Here is a 22,701-nt window from a genome sequence, read left to right as displayed (position 1 = left end):
GTGTGTGCCCTTCCAGAGGCAGGGCCATGCTAACAATGGCCTGGCTGGGAAGTGAGGTTGTCAGAGTGCATTTCCCATGCCCTGCCTGTGCTGTTACTGCACAGAAACTGGTGCTGGACAGGGAGGAAATGCTGCTTCTGGGGGAAAAAAAAGATCTTCAGTTTCTAATTTAACCATTTAGGAGACAGACCTGTGAGCCACATCCCTGTGCTCATGATAGACGGGGATTGTAACAACTTGGGAGTTTCTTCCTGTGTACATTGAGGTTCTTTGTCATTGTCCCTTCAATTAATGGCTCTCTCTTGGATTCAGACTCCAAGGCAGCAGGTCCTGTTAAGATCCTGGATAGTGGGAGTGGCAATTCCCAGAGCAGAGTGTGGTTTTGATTCAGCTCCAGGTAGCCTGGAGTTTTCCAGCTGTTGGGACAGAGCAGTCGATGGGCTGGTTGCCAGGAGACTTGGGGCTCACACCAGTCACCTACAGCACACCAGGGTTAGAAAAGACACACAGTTTGTGTTTCCTGCTTGCCTTAAGTGGATTTTTGGGGGGCTTGATAAAATGGAACTGCTCAGCTTTCTGCAGGAAGTCATGAACTTTCCTCTGGAGTTTTGCTGTGCACAGAGGACACTCACACCCTGCACTGACCACGCTGTGCATCTTCAGTGGCTCCTCTTCCAGCCCAGGCTTTGCAGTCAGGGGGTTTGGAACGTGGAGCTGGAGCAGAGCACGTTGCTGGGAGCTCTCTCCAAAGGCACCTCATCTTTATTCAGGCCCAGATGGTCTCAGCCATTCTGCTTGACAAAGCAAAATGTGCCTGTACCATCGAGCTTTTTGTTAGCCAGGACTTCAGAGTGGCTGGAGCGCAGGAACCTCTGGGGATTTAAAGGAGAAGAGCTTGTACAAAGTTCAGAATGGGGTTTAGCCCCGAGCTGCCCCAACCAGCAGAAGGAGGGGATGTGCTCTGGATCCCTTCCCTTCTCACACCTCTCCTGCCTCTGTGTCCCAGGAGCTGGAGTTCCTCAGAGTGGCCAAGAAGGAGAAGCTGCGAGAAGCGACGGAGGCCAAGCGCAACCTGCGGAAGGAGATCGAGCGCCTGCGGGCGGAGAACGAGAAGAAGATGAAGGAGGCGAACGAGTCGCGGGTGCGGCTGAAGCGGGAGCTGGAGCAGGCGCGGCAGGTGCGGGTGTGCGACAAGGGCTGCGAGGCCGGCAGGCTCCGCGCCAAGTACTCGGCACAGGTGAGAGCAGCCTCCTCTCCTGCCCAGGTGTGCCCTGCCAGAGCGGGGAGGTTATCAGTGAAGGGCAGGGTGGGCAAGGACTCCCTAAAACAAAAACGGGGCACTGGGGTATGGATTTAAACTCTTTAAAATTTAAACTCGCTCCCACACACGTGCCATGGGGGTCAGGCTCTGCAGGGTTTGCCCCCCAGGGAACACCTGGAGCCCAGGGCTGCTGGGGCAGGTCTCTGTCAGACACAGGAGCTGCTGCTGGGCCTCCAGTGGGAGCTGCAGGTATTTGGTATGGTGGCTTTAAGGGAGGAGGGGAAGAGGAAAGCAAAGCCCTGGCAATCAGAGGCTCTCTGATAACGGGAAGGGGAGTGGCCCCTGAGCTGCTGAGACAGGTCTGAGCAGGAGCAGGAAATGATGTGGGGCTTCCTCTCCAGCATCACAGGATGTCTCACTGATAAGGGGTGTCCAGACTAAACAGAGCCACACCAGGAGCTGCTGCCTGGGCGTGCCAGGCTGTTCCCAGAGCACAGAACTCAGGCACCAGAGGGCAGGTGAACATGGGCGAGGCTGGGGGTGCCCCAGGGGTGTCCCCACGGGCACTGGGGCTGTACTGAGTGTGTGACAATGGGGGTTTCAGTCTCCTGATACATCCCCTCCTTGGGAAGGAATAAATGATGTTTCCTGAGCTGAAAGGCTAAGATCACCTCAAAAAGAGTTCAAGGAGCCAAATCTCCTGCAGGTTTGTCTTTTCTGAGGACAGGACTGGCAGGTTGGCAGGACCACCTGGAGTTTGGTTCCAGCCCTGTCACGGCCCCCTCGAACCACTGGGGCAAAGGGCTCATGGCAGCTCCTGTCTCAGGGCTGGCACAGCTGGGAACACACACACTCTGCAAGTAACTCACTCCAAAGTCTGACTTCTGTAAGATACCAGTGTGACTGAAGTTCTTAAGTCATATAAGAAGTTATAAAATACAGCTTGGAGTGCAACAGGAAGTTTGTCACTTACGTTGTGCTCATCACTTATTGTTTTTGAGGAAACCACAATTCTCTAGACAGGCTCAGTCTGAGAAAAAAGGGCATCAGGCAAGGATGAGAGGGAAGAAGACAAAACATTCAGGGTGAAAATGTCTGTCAAGCTTAAATAGTTGGAGTATGTGTGGTCAGTGCTTCTTTCTTATAACCTTGATATTGAGGTCTAAACATGGATAGCTCCATTTTAGCCCAAAACATGAGAGTTCTCCTTTCCCTTGTTAAATGGCAATCTTTGCTAACTGCTAAAATTGCCTGTTTCAAAGGGGGCTGTTCTGTAATGTTTACACTCTCCAGTCCTGGAATTTTTCTCCCCTTTGCTGTCAGTAACAAACAGGAGGACTGGGGAGGCCGAGGGCAGCTGTGGGTCCTGCTGGAGCTGGAAGGACAGACTGAAGGGGCTTCAGTCTATAGCTGAGACAGCCCTTGGTCAGACAGGACATTTCTGGTCACTGATACTAATAATTATTGTAATAGATGTGAAAGCAAAGCCCTGATGCAAACAGGGGCTGCTTTGCTGAGGTGCTGTCCCTCCTAAAGAAGAGACAGTGATGGTTTGGAACTCAGGAATTCTTGGGCTGTTTCTTAACTCTTCTGGTTTTCACCTTTCTGGAGCTGGAGGCACTGGGAATATTTAAGTTTCAAAGCTAAGCACTCACAGAGCTGGGCAGTGGGGTATGGAAAAAAGTCGGGAACAGGGAATTCCTGATAACCTCACGCCCGAGGTGCAGGGTTTGTCACTTCAGCCCCCCTGTGCAGAGGTGTGTGGTGGAGGCCATTCTTTAATGGTGTGCTGTGTCCCCCAGATCGAGGACCTGCAGGTGAAGCTGCAGCACGCCGAGGCCGACCGCGAGCAGCTCCGCGCCGACCTCCTGCACGAGCGCGAGGCCCGCGAGCACCTGGAGAAGGTGGTCAAGGAACTTCAGGAACAACTGTGGCCTAAGTCGAGCAGCCAGCCCAGCAGTGAGAGCACCTCGAACCCCATGGAGAACTGAGCCAGGAGCAGCCCAGAGCTCGGAGCGGCGCCGGCACAGGGAGGGCGAGGGACGTGTGTGAGTGTGTGAGTGGCCGTGTCGTGGCACACACGGCAGGAACGTGGACTCGCAGGAGTTGGAAGGCAAATGTCACTCTCTAGAACAGAAGCACTGAATTCTGCCTCTTTTTTTTTTTCCCCAATCCATATAGCACAACATCTTACTGTGCCTAGAAAACACAAAGTGTTTGTAAACAAAATACTTTTAAGTCCACAGCAAATTTTCTGCTGGCAAACTCCAAGCAAGCAGCGTGGTCCAGCTGAACCAGAGTCCAAGGTGAGCACAGCACTGGGTTTGTGCTCTTCTACCTGTTGGGACATTTTGGAATTGAAAAAACAAACCAACTTTTTCTTATAAGCTATTTAAAATAATTCATTACACAGACTTGGTATTAAAAAAAATTAACACGATTTTTGTAATGAACCTTTAAAAGCAAAACAAAAAAAAAAAACAAAAAACAAACCTTCGATGCACAATTTTTAATGACTTTATAGGCTTTGGGAGTCTTTGTGCAGAAGCCCCTCTGTGGTGAGGAGGATGCCATGTCAGGAGCAGTTTTCCAGCCATCTCGGAAGCCAGCGCTGTTCCAGCCCCCCATGTAGGGGTGGGGGAAGTTCAGAGTGCTTTTTCCAAGTTGATTTTTTCCTTAGAAAGAATGATCTTAATTTCCTGCCCTGAACACAAGAAGAAGGGAAGATGCAGGAGTGGCCAGGGGGTGGGGGAGAAGGAGGTGTTGGACTGAGAGCCCTGCAGAGCCCACTGTGTGCACTCAGAGACTTCTCCCAGCAGCTTGGGGAGAGGGGAAGGAAGAGAGGAAGGGAATGGATGATCAGTTGGTAGAGGAACAAAGCAGAGACATCTGTGTTGGAGTCATTCTGAAATCTTCAGCTTTCAGTTCTCTGGAAAACTCATCTTGTTGCACCATCTTGCCCTGAGTTGAGCATTTCCTGCTTCCACGCCGAGCTGTCCGTCGGGTTCCCGTGCCCAGGGAAGAGCAGTGTCGGATACTACAGAACAGAACACCACCCTTTTTGCTGCTGTGAATAAGCCTACATATTTTTTATTTTTAAACTTTTTTTATTTTTAAAAAGACAGATTACTTTAATTTTGGGATCCAAGCTGCAGCCCCGGGATACAACAGAGCCATCACTGCCTTGGGGGTGGTGCTGATTTTTTATATATATTTTTTTTTAAAAAAACCTGCACTTTGTCAGAATCTTACTCTGCATTTTATTCCCTGTTTCTAAAGTCAATCATTGTAGATTCTGCCCTACCAGCTGTGCAAACCATGAACCCAATCTGCCACCACTGCCACCTCCCCTCATCATCCCTGTTGAAGGAAGGAGGATCCAGCAGGTCCAGAATCGCCGAGCAGGAATTCACCACACCAGTGAACTGGTTTTGTGGCTGTGTTTGTGACCCCAAGTGGGGGAGCAGCAGAGATGCTCCCAAAAGTGCTTAATAAATGAAGCTGGTGCTTTACTGATCAAGAGAAAAGTTATTTTCACCCATAAACACTCACCTTTGACACACTCAAACGTGAAAATGGGATCTGGGGCTGCAGATGTGCCTTCCAGCTCATTTTTCCTCTCAGCATCTTCTCTAGGCAATGCTGACACTTTTTTACCTTAAAGAATAAAAAGAAAATAAAAAAGAAGAAAAAAAAAAGAGAACCCCCTATGCATCATCATACCCAGAAGTTACTCTAAAAGAAGAAACATATTTCCAGTAATCTTTATTTGCTTTTGGACAGTAATGCAAAATATGTAAGCTTCAAAATTATTTCCCAGTAGACAGAAAGCGGCTTCCAATCCTAAAATTATGGTATTTACTTACAGTACATTAGAGAGTTTTTTTTTTTAAACAAGAGCTGTTTGCTTGAAACCATTATAATAACCATTATAATAACTGTGAGCATTAACAAAGAAGTTCATATATATGTTTTAGGTACAAAAAAAAGAGAAGAAATACAAAAGGAGTGGAATTACTGGGACAATGTAGAACTGTTGGGAGCAAGAAACAGTCACACCAAGTGAATGACCTGAACCTGTCTGTGGCTGCAGGGGTTGGCCCTGTGTGTTTGGGATGCTGGAGACTGGCTCTAGGTACAGATCTCCTTCTAAAGTGCAATGCAAATGGAATTTTGATTATGCTTGAGCAGGTTTGTTTTTTTTTTAATGTGGGGTTTTATTTTCTTTGTATGTTTTTTTCTGCGATTATTAAATCATATGCATGGATTAAACTCTGCCATATAGTCATTAATGGGCATTATTACTGTCTTATGTAAAGGGGTTCTTTTGTTATGCAGTATGCAGAAAAATGTTCTCAGCCTTATGATTTCCAGATCTGTATTATTCACTTATTTCTTCAAGGGAAACTAAACATCTGTAGCTGCAGCTGATCATTTTTGTGCATTTCAAGTGTCTCGTGCTCTGCTTTGCTGCAGTGTTGGGAAATTACACAGAGAACAGCCCTGTCCCCACTGCTGGGCTTGAACCCTGGCTTTGGAAATTCTTTGATAGTTTATAACTCCAGAAAAAATGCCAACATGGCCATCTCCAGGTGTTTTTTTCCAGGAAATCCACTCTTACCTGTAGTTTCCTTTCTGAGACTCCCTGGGGGCTCCCACCCTCCTGAAGGAAGGAAATGTGCAGGATTTTCAAAGGACAAACAGAACAGTAACTGGTGTTACCACCAGGAAACCAACCCCTCCAACCTCTCCTGTCTGCACAGGTAAAGAGGGGCAGGAAAAGTCTCCAAAATTCCAATTTCTGCCACGTGTTACAGCCATTCCATGCAGGGCTACACCTGGGAAGTGAAATCCCTCTGTCTGAGGGAGGGATCCCCATTATTTGGTCCTTGGGAGTGAAAGGCCATTTCTGTAAATTAAGATTTAAAATCAGTAATTTAAAATAAGGTGCAAGAAGAGCAGGAAGGAAGATTGTCCAGCAGCAGCCAAACCCCAGGAGGGGCTCACAGGGAATGGCTGAAACCACTGGGCATTTCCTAAACACATTTAACAATAAAATTGTTTTTTCTGTTTTTTACTCTGTTTTTTCAGAGTATATAATGTATTTCTAATTGCGACTATCAGAAATAGCCCTGTGAGAGCCCAGGGACACTGAGGCAGTGCAGGGGGCTCTGCAGAGAACCCCCTCTGGTGAAGGTGCTGGGGGACAGGGAGCTCTGTGTGTAATTCCCAAGGCTGCAGCACCTCAGAAAAGGCCATTCCCATGGAATTCTTCCCCTGCTGCATTCCCAGGGCCCTCCAGCCCCGAGTGCAGGAGCTGCCACATCTCTCACTTCATCTGTGCTTTAGTTTCCTTTAAGAAGTTCCAAGGGAGAAGAGGTGTTTCCTACAGGCTGTTGACTCTCCCTGTACTTACAAATATATTACTACTTGTATATTCAGTTTAATTACTCCTTGTTTCTATTACTGAAAGAAGACTTAACGAAGGGAAAAAAAAACCAACAGCAATAACATTCATATCTATGGAGCAGCTAACTCTATACATAATATTCTGCTTTTCAAACAGAACTAGCCAATGTAAAAAAACATTAAAAGTAAATTCAACATGTAAATACTTTTTTTCATTTTACACTGTTGTATTATAAGTGTATATGGTGTTTACTTTTTCAGAACTCTTTCTTACCTGGTAGTTGTCTTGTTTTATGAGTTGTGTTTTTAACTGAGAAGAACCTTTGCTGTCTGTTAGGAAAAAAACAAAACAAAACCTTTTTGCAAGTTTTCAATGTGGGTTATAACCTTTCTCCATCATTTGCATTTTATTTGTCCTTATTTTCACTGTAAATATTTTATTACCAAAAGGTTGATTTTTGTTCCATTCTGCCCTCAGCAGTCCATGTGTTTTTTAGAGAGAAGGGGTGTTTTGTTTTTGTTTTTTTTTTTTTGTTGGTTTGGTTGTTGTTTTGTTTTTGGTTTTGTTTGTTTTTGTTTGGGTTTTTTTTTAAATCAAAAGAACTCACAGAAATGACATTTTTTCAATTGAAGAAAAATAAATCTTTACATTTATAATAGCCAATAGCATTTCAGCACATTTTTGTTATCCTGGTCTCTCCTATGCTGCTGCTAATGACAATATTATGACTTACTCTACTATTCTAGAACTATTTTTATGTAAGTAATGTATGCTTTCTTGTTTATAAATGCCTGATTTAAAAAAAAATAAGAAAAAAGCTTGGCATATTTATCTATTTCGCTGTGTACCTTGATAGTCCTTTTCCACCCCCTTTTCCACATCCCCTCCCCCTGATGCAGATAATATTGTAAAATAAAGGACTTTATGAGATTATGTATGAAAATAGCTATGCTTATATACCACAGTGACTGAATGTACAGTGTATAGACGCATTACCGAAAATAAAATTGTTTGTCCAGAAAAAATAAAGAGCTCTGGGATGTTTTTGGAGTTTCCTGTGCTTGCTGAGGGTCTCGTCCCCCTGAATGGGACAGCCCAGGAAAAAAAAACCTTCCCAAAGCACCATTAACATCCAGATCCTTCCAGGACTGCAGTGGGGGGAACTGGGATTGAACTGGGAACTCTGCATTCCACTGCTGGGGGAAATTCTGACACTAAAGTGAAATTTCTTTGGGATAGTGAGGATTGTGAGCACAGCAAAGTTTGTTCCAGGCCGGCAGAAAAGAAATGCAAGAGGGGAAAATGCAAAAAGCAGAAGATGGAAACGTGTCAGAGTCATCCTCCTGGTTTTCTGGGAAGTGGCTGCAGAATTTCCACAGCCCTGGCCGGGGCTGAAATGCCCCTGTAAAACAGTGGAAAAGCCAGAGAATGAGCAAAGAGCTTGAAAAGTAATTCTCTGCTTCTTACTTGTGACTCACCCAGCCCTGCTCTCTGAACACAGGTCCCCGTCCTTCTCCTTGGAAAGGCTCTTGTGCCCCAGATCCCATCCATGTCCTTGGACAGCTGTTCCTGGGATTTTGGGTTCTAAAATGCAAAGTTCATTGGCAGTTACCTTCTTTTGTTAAGGTGCAGCTGACAGAGCTGTTTAAGTTTCCTGATACTCTTAAGACAGGACACTCAGAGGAACTTTGCTCCCCAGATTCTGTGCACGAGGAATAGAATTTCCATAGAAATTCCCCCTGCCCAGCATTGTATGAAATCACTCAGCACTTGGGATCACTCTTGGCACTGAAGAAATGAGCCACCTCTCCTGCTGTTCCTTCCCAGAGACTTGTCATGGAATTCCTGTTACAAAATAGATATAAAACAGGATTTGGATTGATAAAGCTTCATAGCAGAGGCTGAAAACATTCTGTACTCCATCACAAAGGGCCTCTGAGTGCAGCAACACTGGTGAAAACCAGCCAAGCTCTTGTGTATTTATGGTTAAGGGGTTTGAAAATAATAATAGTTATTATTTTATTAATTTCCAAAAAATATATTTTAATTAATTTAATTTTAAATTATTAATAATAATTTCATCATTAGCTGCCAGAATAACTTCAATTTATTTAATATAACACCCAAACCACTGGGAATGAGACCTGAACCTGCTCAATGCAAAGTGAGCTGAACTGAGCCAAGCACAAAGTTGCTGCTGGAGATCAGAAATAAAAATCCAATTTCCTGAGGCCTGAAGAAGGAACTTTCATGTGTTATTCAACAGCTGGTGTGACCCAACCATTGGGAAACAACCCAGAGAACCCAAACCTGCTCTGGGCACAGCAAATAACCCAGATGTGGGCACAGCTGGAACAGCCACAAAACACCCCAACTGGGAAGCTCCACACAGAGCAGGGTGGAGGGCTCAGGGATGTGGGGTAAGAAGGGAGAGCCCCTGTTAAGCCCATGGGATCCAAACCAGACATTTCTGTGCTCCCACACTTGTTTAGTGGAAAGATATTACAGAAACACATCCTGCAGGGAAGGGACACAACGCCTGGAAAACGCCGGGAATGACGGCAGCAGCAAAGGCCCCAGAGAGTTGTGGTGATCTCAGGGAGCTGCAGGCACTGCCAGGGAAGAGCAGACCCAGCTGTGTGACCTACACACCACTGGAATTTTTATGAGCTGGCTGGTGTGCAGTGTCATCTACCTGACTGCTGTGCAAATTCCCACACACTTTTCCCTCTTACCCTGTGCCCCAAATTCCAGCCCCTGCCTGGCAGCAGCTCCCAGGGCAGGATGACCCTGCAGTGCCAAGGGATTCAACACACACAGCAATTCCAAGCAATAGTTTTACCAGTCCTGGCTCTGCAGTGTGCAATTCCTGCATCTTTGCTGATGTCAGCCTTGCTGCTCTCCCTCCAGCCCTCTGCATGTGAAAACTGGGATGGGATTTTGGCTGCACTGGAAAAATAATGTGGGATGGCACTTTAAAACTGTGAGAGAGACGAGGTTCCCACCTGGACCTGCTGCTGTTGGAGAAAAGGTTCTGTACATGGATTTCTGAACTCCTTGTGCCCACCAAAGTCCTATGGTCCATGGTAGGTGCCTGGGAAGTTTCCAGGGAGCAGCAACTTCCACTGCCCTGCCCAGCACTGGGCACACCCACACAGCTCCTGTGCCCACATGGGATCCCACACTGCTCAATGACCCTGGAGAGAGGTTTGATTTCCTCCCTCCCTCCCATTAGTTTTCCCAGAGAAACAGCCTGTGGCTCAGGCCCTGCTGGTGAGGGATGTCTTGTAATTGCTCTGAATGGATTATCCCCAGCCACGGAGAGGCATTTCCAGTGCACAGCTGGAATCAGGAGCACACACAACTGGGAGACGGAGTCGGAGCAAGAGACAGCTGGCTCTGGCCCTGCCTTGTCTCTCTGCTCTTGTGCTAAGCCCAGCTCGATTTATTTATAATTTTAATGCAGTAATATCTGGGACATCCCCTGAAATCAGGGCCCAGATGGGCTCAGTGCCATCCCAACCCCCAGAACCAAACTCTGCTTCTGACAACAAACAGCACAACTCAGGACACAAGAGGATAGACCTGCTCAAATCTTGCATTTAGGTGAGTAACTACCCACCCCTTTCAACAGGTAACATCACCCCCAAATTGGGAAATCAATCCATATGTATTCTATTCTGGCAATTATTGGCTAAAAGACATCAGCTGAAACACTTCTCAGCTTACTGCTTCTTTCTTCCCTCTGCCCAGACAAATTGCCAGCAGTTTATTTACCAAGATCTCAGTGATGTTCTAATTTGTATGGCTTGGGGGAGAAAACACAGGAATAAATAAGTGTGAGACAGACTGTTACACAGGAACAGGGCACAGCAGTTGGATCTATGTGCATTAGTTCTGTGCCATCACCCAATGCCAAGGGGCAGCAGATCCACATCCACGGTGCTCACACTGAAAATCTGATCAACATCAAAGTGTTTTGCCCTGCAAACTTTCATTAGGGGTAACATAAGGAATAAAGGGGAACAGCAGCCCCTGAGAGGACTCAGCAGGGCAAAACTGATCCTGTTTTCTGTCACTGGGAGGTCTCAGTCACTGGAGTTCCCTCATCCAACACCAGTTTTCCTCCAGGATTCCTACAACAGACCATGGATTGTCCTTCAGCAACCAGGACTCAGGTTCTCTCAGCCTCTTCAGTTTGGTGCTGGTGCCACCCTGGATTTCACTCCTGAAGCACCACAGTTTGCTGGGTCTGCACAGGACATTCCCAGGGGCAACAGCACCTCCCTCCACAGGAAGGGTTTGGGATGAACAGCATGAACTCCACACTCCCAGCCTTCAATTCTGACCATACCCCAAATCCTGCTCTGAATCAAGTTTCACCTCACACCATGTCCCAGCTCCCTCTGCTATCCCTGAAAACAACCTGAAATCCTGGAGCACAGCAAGAGCTGCTGCTGGTTTGGTGCTGGGTGAGCAGTGGGACCTTCCCTGCTCACCCCACACCCCCCTGGCCACCACATGCCCTGGAGTGATGCCCATGTCCCAGAGCTCCAGGGAATGATGCCCTCCAACGTTCCACACTGGCCTGTTCCATGTGCTGGAATGGACTGCTATAAAAAAGAAGCTTTTTTAAACAAATCATACCCCACAACCCCCTTTCCCATTTTTGCACCTCAAAAGCAGCCTGCAGGCAGGGCAGAGGGGACAGTGGGCTTGGAGCTCAGAGTGTCACCATGGGCTCGTGCAGCTGGGAGATAACGTGCCCTGCAGGTCACTGCTCTCAAGCACTGGGTTATCTCTCTGTAACATACACCTTGTTGTGTCTTACTGCTTAATTACAGCTGATACACAGACCATAATATTGCTTATCATTAGCCAGAGGATGACAATTACAATTTAAGATTAAACTGCTTTCTTTTTTTCTTCAGCCAAGTCTCTGTGTGACACCTCCTTGCCCAAGAAAAGATTTGCACATGCAGAACAAATCCCCACATTAATTGGTGATGTGTCCTCACAGCAACTTGTCATTTCAGGAGCACAAACTGCACATGAACATCACAAACAGTCTCAGCACTGCCCTGACCCTGCAGGGGCAGCTGGGCTGGGCTGGAGGACCCGCAGGCAGCAACAGAGCAGTGACACCCTGTGATCTGCAGGGCCCAGCGGGGTGACTGTGGACAGCAGGGTCTCAGCAGTGTCCCAGCTTGCAGCCAGCCCAGTCCTCCCTTCAGCCACCACTTCTCAAGTTCCCTTCCACTCCCTCAGCTTCACCCTCTCCATCCCTCCCCCTGTTCCTGGAAGGGCTCTCAGTGCCCTGGATGACACGGCAGAGCATCCCCAACCCTGCCACCCTCCTGCATTGCTGCAGAACTCTGGGCTCTGCCTCACACTTGGTGTGAAAACAGCATTTCATGGAATTTCTAAAGCCTTTTGGCTTCATCAGGGCTCTTGTTTCAGAAATGGACACAGCCAACAGAGATCCCAGAGCTGGAAGCAGTTGGGACTATTAAAGGATCAGCAGAAAACGCTGAGCCTGCACAAGCTGGAGTGTCATTAAGGAGCTGCTCCCTCCCCACAGAGCAGAGATGGGTTCCTGTGCACAGACAGCACCAACACTGAAAACTGCTGGAAAATATCCTGAACTAAAATCCACAGAGGCCTGAGAGCAGATTTAAGTACTGAACACCAACAATAAAGCTCAAAGAGTGAATAAGAACTGCATTTCTGTACCTCTGCTAAGCATCTGAGATTGCCCCAGAGCAAAGCCTTTCCCTCCTGAGCATAAATGTGATAACAAACAGTTGGGATGACTTGGAATGTCAGAGGGCAAAGGTTTAAATCTTGTGTTCTGTATTTTGTCAACTCCCATTTATCCCACCCAGCACAGCACAAGGGTATGACACATAAATCTTCCAAAAATGTGTTCTGATCTTTCACCTACAGTAGATTAAAAATAGCCCCGAGCAAGAGCTTTTAGCATTTTGTCATAGCAATTTCTCCATCAAACAAGATAAATCACCAGCTCCATGGGGAAAGAATGAACCCACCCAGAGACCAGATGATGAAAGAGGCTGAATGGCACCTCCAAGAAGCAGGAGTTGTGCTCCTGGTGGAACTGCCCTCTGAGCTCAGGCTGTGGCACAGGACAGGTCAGACTCAGCCAGGAAGGTTTTTCCTCCCTCCCTGAACACCTTTCATTGAAACCTCACAACAGTTTTGGGAGCTTAACAAAAGTCTTGAGTCCTGCTGGGGATTTTGGGATCCTCTAGCACGACTTGGGGCAGAGTCCCCATTTCAGTTTTAGTTTTAAAAATTCTTATTTTAAAGGCAGGTACTAATTTTGGTTATCCCACAGAATTGTTAGAGCTGCAGCCACTTGGATTTTCTGAAAACCAGGGGCCTAAAAGCCAGAAAGTGAATACCCTCAACAAAACATCTTCCCTAATAATGTCATTGAATTACTCTGTTGTTCAGCCTTGCAATTGTTAATTCCAGGACCTTCTGGTGATCTGGCAGCAATGAGAGGCCCCTCACCACCAGGAGAGAATCCTGACAAAAAACTATCCTGATCTATTAATACCTGCTGGGCATTAATGGTTTCCTTGCAAAAATTAAAAATCAGATGGAGATTTACACATTCATTTTCACCAGCCTAATTAGACAGTTTTGACAGTGTGTTAATACTGATTTTACTGCAAACTTCTGGATTTTGTGTCATCAACACTTTTATGAAACCCTCCCAAGACAATTTCTACTTTTGTTTGTCACAATGGTTTGCAAAGGAGCTAAACCATAAGGAAATGCCCCAAAACATCCCCAGCTGTCAGGCCTGGAGAAGATTCCCTCTGCATTCCCACACTCATCAGCTGGGAGCACCAGTCAGAGAATTAATAAATCCAAAGAAGAATTAACTGGAAAGTGAATCCACTTTTCTGCTGTTACCAGTTGGTTGGTGAAAGGTCCAGTCTGTTGCTGCAACTTTGCTTTCCTTGCACCTCGAGCTCAGCAAGCCACAACTGCCCAAGTGGGATGGATGTCCCAAGTATTTGTTCAGGAAACTAAAGCTTCCCAAGCTGCAGCTGCTTCCATATGAATTCAGGGCTGCACTTCCCCAGCAGCTCCCAGCACTGGAACAGCTGTTTCCCAGACACCTTTATGACATTCTGCCTCTCTGAGCAGCGTGCTGAGATTTCAAGAGTTATCACATTAAATCTTGCAGAGCTGCTGAATAAACTGCACCCCCCAAAAAACCACAGAGCCCAGAAACTCCAGAAATGCCTGAGAAGCTGAGAATTTTTACAGTCTCAAACAATTCAGGTCCCAAATCTCATGTTTCCCAGAGAGGTTGCTCTTTTCCTCCAGGCTGACTGCAGATCCCATTTTCTTAGAACATAATTAGATATGATACTGCATATTATATATGAACAGAAAACTAGTTTGGGAAGTCCCCAGCAGAGCCCTTGTGCCCCAGGTACCAGCTCAGGCCTCACTTGTGCAGGTTATCACTGAGCATTTCTTGTCAGCACCGTGGGAGAGGAACTTGAACTGGAGCATCCCCTGCAAGCAGGAACTGAGCAAAGGCCACCAAATTTACCCAGTATTTCCCCCTGGCTCCACTTTTCCAAAACACATTCTCATTTTGATCAGGTTTTACCTCTGCACCAGGAAAAGAGTCTCTGCTTTGTCCTCCCTCCACCAGCACAGCTCTAACAATGAGCCACATCAGAAAGGTCCACACTTTTCTAATGGGACACTCATCAAAACCAGCCTTCACTTTGCTTCCTCCTGAGTCCATGCTCCAACTCTTGGATTGGGGCAGAAAAAATGAGGAAAATACATTTAGTGTTTGAACTAGATGTTCTTTAAAGCTCCTTTCCAACACAAACTGTGCTGTGATTCTCTGCCACTCCTGGTATTGGTGTTTTATGTTTTTCCATAGGCTTTTCCACAGAGCTCGTGGAGCCCTTGGCAGGGCCAGAGTGATGTGGATCCACGTGATCCCTTCCCATGTTCCTGCTGGGTTTGATGTCTGGATCCAGAGAGGAGATCCTGGGTTATTTTTATGCTTCTGTTGTATTTATGTTGTTTTCTCCTCATTAATGGGGCTGTGCAAAGAAAAGAGCCCATGAAAAGCAAACCCAAATGCCAGGACTGTGGGTTAATTCACATTTAACTGAAGTGTCCTCAGAGCTCCCTCAGAGCTTTGAGTTTTGGGGGGCACAGGCTCTTCAGTCCCAGATAAACCAGCAGATTTCCATCTGTGGGACCCTGTGATGTTCTCTGGCTACAGAGACAGGTAAGAAACAATCAGATACACAACAACCTGCAATTTCACATTGTGCAGCAGGGAGAGAAAACAGAAAAAAGGTAAAGCTGCTGAACTTCCCAGCAGAAGCCAATGCAAACAGGGGTTGGGTGAGCCAGGCCAGAGACAACAACATCAAATGGAAGCTGAGGAAATAAAGGGAAACATGTTCATCACAATCATATGGAAAGATATTTGAGATTTTAATCACTCATCTTTTGGCATACTTTTGATTATTAACATTTGGGGAGAATTTGGAGGATGGAAGTGAGTCTGAGCTTCAATCCCAGGGGATTTGTGACGTAACAGGGATGTCAAAGGAAGAGAAAGGTGTTAGGGGTGGACTGAGTCCTTCCACCCCACACAAGTCCTGGGGACACAACACATCTCCCAGAGCCCTTCCAGCACTGACACAGGCAGCATTCCCCATTTTCTTCCAGCTGCCAGTCACCATAATTCCTTCTTATCCCAATTCTCAGGATAAATCCTGTGTGCATCAGGGACTGAAGGGCTCTGCCAGTTCCAGTGCTGGGCACTCCAACCCTGGCACAAAGGGGGACTTTTCCTGCCTCTGCTCGTGGGGTTGTGCAGGGTCTCCCATCCCTCCCACAGCACAAGGAGCCCGTGAGTCTCAATAAGAGGTCCAATGTCCTGCCTGTCCCTCTGTCCCTGCCCTTAGTCCCACATCACACCTTGTTTCCATTTATAACAGTTTATATGGAGGCAATAAACTCTTCCCAGGTGTTATAAACATTTTACAGGTTGGGGCACTACCTGGGTGAGCAATTCTGACTAAAGCAGCTTTTAACCCTTTGCAGTCTGGGGCAGAACTGGGGCTGGGTGTAACCCCTGCCATGTGCTGGGCCTGTTGTCTTGGCTGCCCCACTGGAGGCTGCCCCAGTGATGCCCCAGTCTGCAGCTCACCCACACACCTTGGCAGGAACAGCCAAGAGTCCCACGAGGAGCTGGGAGAGGCTCAGACCACGGGGCAGAGACACAGAACCACAATCAGTACAGGAAAGTTCATTAAACCTCCTTATTGGATGACCCAAATTTCTCAGACCTGATTTTTCATCACTTACAGTTTAAATGGTCAAAGCAATCAGATTTTAACCACCCATTTGCAGGGCTATAAAGGACTGCACCAAAGTTCCTGGATATGGTGCTGCAAGCTTCAAGTCCCCTGCATTTTAGGCATCCTGGTGCTTTCCTTGATCACCTGGAAGCCTTTCCTGTCCATGCTGGAAGAACACAAAGAAATAGCTTTACTTTTTTGGCTCTTTCAGTGGGATGAATAAGAAAGTCCCAAGTGAGCTCAAACTGCTCAATGTATTGGTGTTTTCAGACACCTCAAATGCTTCTACAACACAAGAACGTTATGAAATATAAAACATTTCTTTACTATAAACCCAGCATTATTTTGCCCTGGCAACAACCTGCCCTCTGATTGAGTTTTTCTGTGGATTCTTTTTTCCCTCTGCACGAATTCAAATCCTGTGCCCTTATGCCATATTTCAATTATCCATTACATAAGTGATTTTCTTGCATTAAATCTGATTTAGGAGTTCACAACACATCTGCACAAGAGCACTCCCTTCAGCAAACCATCATCCTCTGCCAGCACTTCTCATTTCAGAACTCCTTGTGTAGCACCAGAGCTGAGGTTTCCTCTTCCAGCATCTGCCCCTGCCACAGGTGTGTGTTTTCACACAGAGCTGAGCAGCAGCACAGCCCATTCCCACCTTGAGCATGACATGCTTTTTTTCTCCTGCAGATTCATGCTGAGATGATAAATCAGCCACCCTCAAGCCCTGATCTGCCCTGACCCAGCCAAAGGGGAACTGCACATGGGCCTGTCCTCTGGCTCAGGCACGTGATGACACATTTTCCTGAATGGAGACTGGGTCACCCCTGGGCACACAGGTCTCTAAAGCAACCCTGGAGACACAGGGAGTGTCCAGGCTGGGTTTGTGCAGCCTGATAAGCTCTAAACTGATAAAGATTTCCCCACAGGGGCTGCTGCGTCAGAGCCTGGTGCAGCCAGGGGATATTCCAAGGGTGCTGTTATCGGGCTGAGAACAAATGGAGACTCATTCAGAGAACTCAGAGATAAAGCTGGGGAGGTCCTGTAGGGCAGGCACAGGAGGTGAGGTTATCACAGACACAGACAGGCCTAGAAAGTCCCACCCGTCATTATAGTGGCAATTAAAAGATAAAGTCATCACAGACCTTTGGAAGATGGAGAGATGTCTCATTCCAATTTGAACCATCATTTGAAAATCTGGATCCTAATGGCACTGATTTTAAAGTGCAATCAAATTTATATTATGCATTTTTTACAGTCTGTTCCCATTCATTCTTCTGGAGTTGTTGGAACAAATGAACCTGCAGATTTATGTTATAAAGGAAAGAACTGTAAGAGAAGCATGATCCATATTTCACACTGTCCCATGGGATGGAACACCAGTTCCAAACAGGATCCCAGCACCAAAAACGAGCCCTTCAGTTTGGGGTGGGACAACAATTAAGGCTCCTTTGTTTGTTCATCATATAATGAATATCCATGTCCCTCTCCAGCTCACTCTGACGGCTACAGAGACCCAACACCTCCAAAAATGCCTCTCTAAATTAAGCCACTGGTGATTAGCACTGACATTTCAAACAAAAATGTTTCCCTTCTTAAGACGTGCCAGGGCTAAAGGCAATTTAAAACAACTATTTCTTCTTCCTATATCTTGAAAACCCCTCTGCAAGGAAGTCCAAACCCTGGAGAGAGGACTGCTGTCTCACCCAGTGAAACACAGCACTGCCCAGTTTCATTTCCCCAGCGCTGAAATGCCCAAATTCCCTTCTCTACAGAAGAACTGCAGCTCTGAGCTCGTCTCAGGGCACTGTTTCAGTTCTCAGGAGGTTTGTTTCCCACAGCTGCTCTTCAGCCAAGCTGTGAATGAACCTGAAAATTCATTTGAAAGCCCCTCTCTGGTTTCTCGTGCTCTCACAGTCACTGAGCAGCATTTCCTGGAGGGAATTCCCCAGCACGGGGGAAAAGGGACCAGGAAGGAGTTTCATCTCCAGCAAGGCACAAACGTGGTTCCCAGTGAGGCTGGGAAACTTTCTCTCTCTGGCTCTGGGATGTGGTTCTGGAAGGTCCCACTTCCAGGGTTCTGGGATGTGGTTCTGGAGCCCACGGGAAGGATCTCAGTGATGCCATTCTGGGCTCTGAGTGCCCCAAGTGCCCCTGTCTGTCCCTGGGGTGGTGACTCAGGAGGAAAGTCCTGAGCTGTGGTTGGGGACAGCCCTCCCTGCTCTCACCAGACCTCAGCTGGTGTATTTTGTGTGAAATGCCACAAGAGCCACCCCACATGGGGTGCAGTTTCCTCCTTCCCCAGGACAGAACAGGCTGTTCAGTCTCAAGGTGGCTCTTCACCAGTTCCCCTTCTGGGCACACCAGAGGGGGATCCCCCTGGAAACCAGTAAACACCTCCCTGTCTCCTTTCAGAGGAGCACTGATTCCCTCCCTGTCCCAATTCCAGGCTCACCTCCCAGCCTGGCCCTGCTCCTGGTACATCCTGGGCTCCAAATGCACCAGGAGCTCATCTGGGCACAGGGACTGGCACAGCTTTGGCACAGGGTTAAGGTTCTACCAGAGCCCAGCACAGACTCAGTCCCCAAATTCACACCCAACAGAAGCTCTCACTGTTAATTCATTTGAAAACTCAAAGGAATTTCAAGTTATTCAGAATGTGCATGCAAAATCTTCATGATCACCTTATTATAATTATATGCTATGTATAAATATATATTAGAAATATATATCTAGAAATCTAACTACTTACAATCAAGGCAATAATTAGAAAAACTCTGTAAAATGAAGACCCACAGTAGCTGCTGGTTTCTGATGAGTCCATACAGAAGAAGATGCCTCCTTTCTGTGTATTGAGCCCACACCTATTTTGTTTTTACAACTTACAAGTGCCTGGATTTTACATTGGCCAATGCTCTGCTTTTCCTGGGCCCTCAGATAAACCAAGAGTGAACTGAGACCCTTCTTTGTAGGTCAGCTCTCAAAACTGTCGTGTCTTGGGGACAGGAATTTCCCACAACACACGAGCACAGCTCTCGAGCAGCACATCTTTGATCTTTCCTAATAGCCAGCACATCACAAAATAATTAATATTGCTCAGAAGTTTCTTACATATCCACACATGCTGCTGCACAAAAGTTCATGCCTGTGAACCCCTTTTAAAATCAGGATTTCTGAGTGATCAAAGGAAATCACTGACACAGAGGCAGCTACAATGACACTCACAGGAGCATAATTTAAATAAACACCATGTAAACAACCTCCTGAGACACATTCAGCTGTGCCACCACCTTCTGTGAAGAGTAAAGGTGACATGAAAGGCAAAAGAAGGGAGGACTTCAGCCAGATTTGAACTTCATGTAGCAGATATTTACCCCAGAGCATTAAATGTGCACAGGAATGTTTCCAACACTCAGGGCAGCTGATACAGAAGAGCCCAGACCTGAACTGGAAACCTCTCAGGTGTCTCAGTCCAGGTGACTGGACAAGAAACCACTTCTTGGGAATGGTCTCCAACTACAAACCTTACCTGGGAACAGCTGAGAAAAACATCAGCCTGCACTGGCCAAAATTCTGCCAAGGCACATTCCAGCACTTCAGTAGTGCAGTATCGTGTTCCACATTTGAGGAACATTCCTGGGAACATTCCCAGGCATCCCTGATTTTACTGCTATGGACACAGCCTCAGATTTCCAGATGCTCACTAGAATAAAGTTTTGCTGCTTGGGCACTGTCATGTGAACAGAGGACCCAGGCAAACAAAAAAAAAAAAAAGGGCTTTATTATGGCAGGAATGAATATTGGAGTTAACAGCACTTCCTAGGAGGAATTTCAGGTTTGGAAGCAGCACCACGGAGCCCTGGCCAGAAAGCTGGAAGCTCCTCAGCCCTTCATTCCACCCCCTGGAACAAGCAGGGACAGCAGGACCTGCAGGTCCCACTCCAGCACCTGGGGAGGATCCTCACCTTGGAATTAGAAAGGGCTCTCCAGGCAGGAACCAGAGCAGCTGTGAGGAGAAATAAGAGGTGTCCCTGCCAGGGAAATCACACACAAAACAAAGGTTTCTGCCCACAAACCTGGGGGTTCCCTCCTCACCCCTTTGCCCTCAGTGCAACAACAGCAGGATCTGAACACACAGACACCAATTCCAGCTGCACCTTCAGGCTGGGACAAAAACTTCCATGGAAACAAAAATACTCCATGATGTTCAGAAAGGCAAAGAGTGTGAGGAATCACTGAAAAAAGGAAAACAAAACAGAAACAGTTTCTAAATCACAGGGAAGGTTATGGGTATGCCCAGATCCCCATCCAGTACTGCCCTCCCTCCCTATCCAAAAAAATCAGAACTGGGAAGGACTGGAAAAGACTCAGAACAATCTCTATGCATTGGACAGTTATTATTTTAGTTAAACTAAAATTCAAATAGTTTGATAAAGAAAAAAAATCAATAAACCCTACATAAAAAAGCAATTTTTAGCACAAGACCTTGGACCATGGATGGGAGGAATCCCTGAACACTTAACCTGTTCTCCTCCTCCCTGGGCACGGGACATGAGGAATTCTCTGGGGCAGCAGGTCAGGCTGGACAAACCCTCTGCCTGGCACTGTGTCCCTGCTGGCACATTGGTTTGATTTATGCAGCCTGGAGAGGAGCAGTGGGAAGGGGCTGGGCCCATGGGATTCCTCCCATCCCACCCCAGGGAAGGAGCTGCTCCCTCCCAGGGGTCTGTCTGTCCCCCCTACCCCCAATCCAGGGCTGCTCCAAAGGGATTGGGCTCCAAAGCAGAGCTCAGACAGATCCAGACCACACAATATCATGACACTTCCAATAAATTTAACCACAGCCTGGTAAAGGAAACATCAGTGTCACTCAGAAAATTGTGGTGGTTTTGGTTTTGTGCTTTTCCTGTGTATTTTCTAACATTCCTCAAATAATTTGGTTAACAAAACAGACACTTCCAAGTTAGGCAAAAAAGCACTATCAAAGGGATGTATTTAAAATAATTAATCAGATTAGACAACACTTCTTAGGCTGAAATGCTTTTAAATGGCTGAAAAATCTTGAGAGTTATTTGAAACCAAACAAGAAAACTTTCATCTGCTTCCTTTGATTTCTAATTCCTGATGTTCTTGGATCACATTTTCAAGAGGTTTTTTTTTTCCTCCAGCTTCACGAGCCACAGAAACTCAGCTTTTTAAACACAAGACCAGGAGTCCTATGACACAAACCTACAAAAAGTCCCAAGGAGTTGGCAAAATCCCTCAAATTTGAGGAGGTGAAGAAATATGAGTGGCACTAGATGGACTTGAACAGCTGTACACATTTCAGACCAAGATTTTAAATTTTCTGTCAAAATATTGCAGTACAAAACTAACATTCTCCATGGAAAGCAGCTATTTTCAGTGAAAATGCTATTTTATCAAAACTCTATTTCCCATTAAACACAGTTTTGACAGAAATTTTTCAACTATCCTTATTCAGTGTTATGCTCTGTAGTTGGAACTTTTAGCAGCTTTTAGGCTGTCTCTACAACTGCAAAGATTTATAGGGACTTGGCAAAGATGGAAAACAGACAAAAAATCTGATTTAGGACTCCCGTCTCTGTCTCTCCATATTTCACATCCCCAGCAATTATTTTTACTGAAGTTTAATAGGATACATGACAAGCACAGAGCAGCAGTGCTACTTCAAAGCTATTAATACTTTCTTGATTTTTCCTTCCCTAAAAATCATTGGCAAAGCATCTCTATTAGCCCTGGATGTTTCCATTTTGGCTTAACAAAGGAGGGAGGGATTTGTTACCTGGTCAGGTCCTGGTACCTTGGGCAGGGTGTTGATTGTGGGAGTTCTGTAGGTGGAGTGGTCCCTTCCTGTCCTGTGGGATTTGTGGGCTCTGCTGGAATTTCTCAGGACTCCCAGGCTGGCTGTTGCTCCCTGGGTGCAGCATTTACAGCTCAGTGTGAATTAAAACTGGGGAGAAAAGGAGAATCAGGAGCTGCAAAACAGGTATTTGGGAAATCAGAACCCACTATTGGGGAGAAGGAGAAAGAAGGACTAGAGAACTCCTGAGTATTATGTGATATGCAGAATTTTTTTTTTTAAGCTTTCCAAAATGTACTTATGGAGTTTTGTGGCTCTGGAGCCTCCCCAGTGTCTGCTGAACCTCAGCTAAACCAGCAAATCCTCAGGAACAGGGACTGTTCCCTGATCCCATTCCTGATCCCACTGGTGAGGAGGGGAAGGAGAAGCCACAGCCTGGACCTTCACCCGGGGGAGATGAACTGGTGGAGTGTGGAGCAGTCCCAGTGATCCCATTCCTGCTCCACAGGAATGAAGTGTTGGGACATCAGCTGGTGGAAATCAAGGTCTCTTCACCAAGGCCACATTCAGAGCTGCCACAAACCAGTGAAACGTTGAGGTCAGAGGAGTCACAACATTCCAGAGGCTGCAAACGTGACCTGGGTTTTGCTGCTACAATCCAAAGACATTTCTTGTGCCCCTCCTTCCTCTCCATCCCTGTTCAGCTGAACTTTCACAATCCCAACCACCAGCAAAGGCACCTGAGCTTCAGTCAGGGCTCCTGAGACAAGAGACAGTTTGTGAGAGGTTTTTAAGCCAAACAGCCCATTTCAGGACA

General features: G+C 46.6%; 1 protein-coding gene and 1 long non-coding RNA gene across 3 annotated transcripts in view; one reads left to right on the top strand and one right to left on the bottom strand.

Moving 5' to 3' along the window:
* Nucleotides 1–7,273, top strand: part of SKI (SKI proto-oncogene) — a 99,879-nt gene extending 92,606 nt beyond the window's left edge. Inside the window, exons 6-7 of the mRNA XM_071576024.1 lie at nucleotides 1,007–1,237; nucleotides 3,064–7,273. Of these exons, the coding sequence (XP_071432125.1) occupies nucleotides 1,007–1,237; nucleotides 3,064–3,252 (420 nt within the window). The 3' untranslated portion in view covers nucleotides 3,253–7,273. The remainder of the gene's footprint in view (nucleotides 1–1,006; nucleotides 1,238–3,063) is intronic.
* The window catches only part of LOC139682066 (uncharacterized), a 30,033-nt gene continuing 11,029 nt past the window's right edge, over nucleotides 3,698–22,701 (bottom strand). The window contains exons 3-7 of one of the 2 annotated variants that reach the window (XR_011699599.1): nucleotides 21,867–22,034; nucleotides 8,150–8,255; nucleotides 6,945–7,000; nucleotides 4,814–4,918; nucleotides 3,698–4,298 (exon numbers count right to left, since the gene is read on the bottom strand). This is a non-coding gene — a long non-coding RNA (uncharacterized lncRNA). The remainder of the gene's footprint in view (nucleotides 4,299–4,813; nucleotides 4,919–6,944; nucleotides 7,001–8,149; nucleotides 8,256–21,866; nucleotides 22,035–22,701) is intronic. The other variant, XR_011699598.1, reaches the window with a different exon arrangement.

This window comes from Pithys albifrons, chromosome 22 (assembly GCF_047495875.1).
Source record: "Pithys albifrons albifrons isolate INPA30051 chromosome 22, PitAlb_v1, whole genome shotgun sequence".
NCBI classification, from domain to species: Eukaryota; Metazoa; Chordata; class Aves; order Passeriformes; family Thamnophilidae; genus Pithys; species Pithys albifrons.
This window is presented reverse-complemented; position numbering and strand designations above follow the sequence as displayed.